The sequence below is a fragment of the Microtus ochrogaster genome, chromosome 6, assembly GCF_000317375.1.
Source record: "Microtus ochrogaster isolate Prairie Vole_2 chromosome 6, MicOch1.0, whole genome shotgun sequence".
NCBI classification, from domain to species: Eukaryota; Metazoa; Chordata; class Mammalia; order Rodentia; family Cricetidae; genus Microtus; species Microtus ochrogaster.
The window spans coordinates 25,080,759-25,082,889 of record NC_022013.1 but is presented as its reverse complement, the minus strand read 5'-3'; the positions used below and the strand labels follow the sequence as shown (position 1 = coordinate 25,082,889).

The 2,131-nt window shown below is 50.4% G+C and overlaps 1 protein-coding gene across 1 annotated transcript in view; it reads right to left on the bottom strand.

The window, feature by feature from the left end:
• Positions 1-1,964: 1,964 nt before the first annotated feature.
• LOC101987108 (60S acidic ribosomal protein P2-like) overlaps positions 1,965-2,131 on the bottom strand; it is a 20,619-nt gene continuing 20,452 nt past the window's right edge. The window contains exon 3 of the mRNA XM_005348490.1: positions 1,965-2,071. Coding sequence (XP_005348547.1) covers positions 1,965-2,071 — 107 coding nt within the window. The remainder of the gene's footprint in view (positions 2,072-2,131) is intronic.

Below are 2,131 nucleotides of genomic sequence, written 5' to 3'. Positions count from 1 at the left end.
AAAAAAAAAAAAAAAAGATGTTTCTACCATAGTGTCCTCCCAACAGCAACACTGTGACTTATGCATCTCTCAGTGTTTGTATTTCTGTATTTTAAGCCCGTAAGCAGCAGAACTTTTGGTCTGCTCTAGGGTTAGGCCTGGGTTCTAAATACTAAATATTACCCAGGATTGTGGCCTGCTTTACCCAACTACTGGTGTGTAATTGTGGGGTTTTTTTTTGGGGGGGGGTTGTTTCTGTCTCCAAACTCCATTAAGTGTTGGGGTTCAGTTACTTTTGAGTTCCTTCCATACCTTACCCCTTCCCCCTTTCCAAGGACCAGTGTGGTGCCGAGTCTGCTACTGCATCCAGAGGGCTAGCCAGCTCTTGCTTGGAGCAGATCTTAGAGGCAGACAGCAGGCTGTGATGCCCAATGTCTTTGCAGCTAAATCAGTTGGTACTCTGAAATCATGGAATCAAAACAGAAGAATCCTGTCACTCTAATAATGTATACCAGAATTATTCTTGCTACACTTAACTTTAGAAAATGTGAAAATTAAGAGGTTCTGAAGAGGCTACCCACTTACTTCTGGAGCGACGGTTCTCGCCTGCCATCTCCCGCGTGAAGCATCATTTACTCTTTCGACTTCTATTCCGTTCCGTATCTAACACCAAACTACATTTGTGACTTGAAGCAATAGAAATTGGTTCTTTCAGAGTTCTGAAAGCTGAAACAGGAAATCATTTTTCTCAGGATCAAAAATCCAAGTGTTGGGGCTGGAGAAATGGCTCAGTGGTTAAGAGCACTGCCTGTTCTTCCAAGGGTCCTGAGTTCAATTCCCAGCAACCACATGGTGGCTCACAACCATCTGTAATGAGATCTGGTGCCCTCTTCTGGCCCTTAGGCATACACACAGACAGAATACTGAATCTTAAAAAATCCAAGTGTTACTGTTAAATGAAAAACAAACAAACAAAAAAAAACTTAGACAAAAATGAAAGAGAGAGAGAGAGAGAGAGAGAGAGAGAGAGAGAGAGAGAATGTTTTCCTGCTGCCCTTTAATCCCAATACTCAGGAGGCAGAAGCAGAGGCCAGCCAGGGTTACATAGAGAGATCCTGTCACAAAATGGATGACTCTGTCTTTGTCATTTTGCCAGGGCTGCTGTAGCAAAGTACTAAACACCAGGTTAAGACAGAACTCCTGATTGAAGGCTGGGAGACCTGTGTCAGTGTCGGCAGGGCTGGTTCACGGGGGTGGGGCTCATGGGGCTGGGGTGGTGTGGGGTTCATGGGGGTGGGGTGGGGTTCATGGGGTTGGGGTAGGGTTCATGGGGTGTGGGATAGGGGCTCATGGGGTGTGGGATAGGGGCTCATGGGGTGTAGGGTGAGGGTTCATGGGGTGTGGGGTGGGGATTCGTGGGGGTGTAGTGGGGCTCATGGGGTGTGGGGTAGGGTTCATGGGGTGTGGGGTAGGGGTTCATGGGGTGTGGGGTAGGGCTCATGGGGTGTGGGGTAGGGGTTCATGGGGTGTGGGGTAGGGTTCATGGGGTGTGGGGTAGGGGTTCATGGGGTGTGGGGTAGGGTTCATGGGGTGTGGGGTAGGGGTTCATGGGGTGGGATAGGGGCTCATGGGGTGTAGGGTGAGGGTTCATGGGGTGTGGGGTGGGGATTCGTGGGGGTGTAGTGGGGGCTCATGGAGTGTGGGGTGTGAGATAGGGGTTTATAATGGAAGAGTGGGGGCTCATGGCATGGGGTGGAGGCTCATGGGCACAAGGTGGGGGACTCATGGGGGTGGGGTGGGGGCTCATGCAGCATGGGGTGGGGGCACAAGAGGGTGCAGTTCTGAGCCTCTGTCCCCGGCATAGTTCCATCCTTCACTGGGCATGCTCCCTGTGCCCACATCAGACCCGGGTTCTTCCCCTCCTTTTTATTTTATTTTTTTTTTCAAGATACATAAAAAGGTTTTATTTGCAGGGGAGCACAGATTTAATCAAACAAGCCAAATCCCATGTCATCATCCGACTCTCTGGACTCCTCCTTCTTCTCGTCTTTCTTCTCCTCTGCTGCAGCTGGGGCAGAACCAGCAGCAGGAGCTGCAGAGCCAGGGGCAGCAGAAACAGCCACAGCTCCACCAGCAGGCACACTGGCAAGTT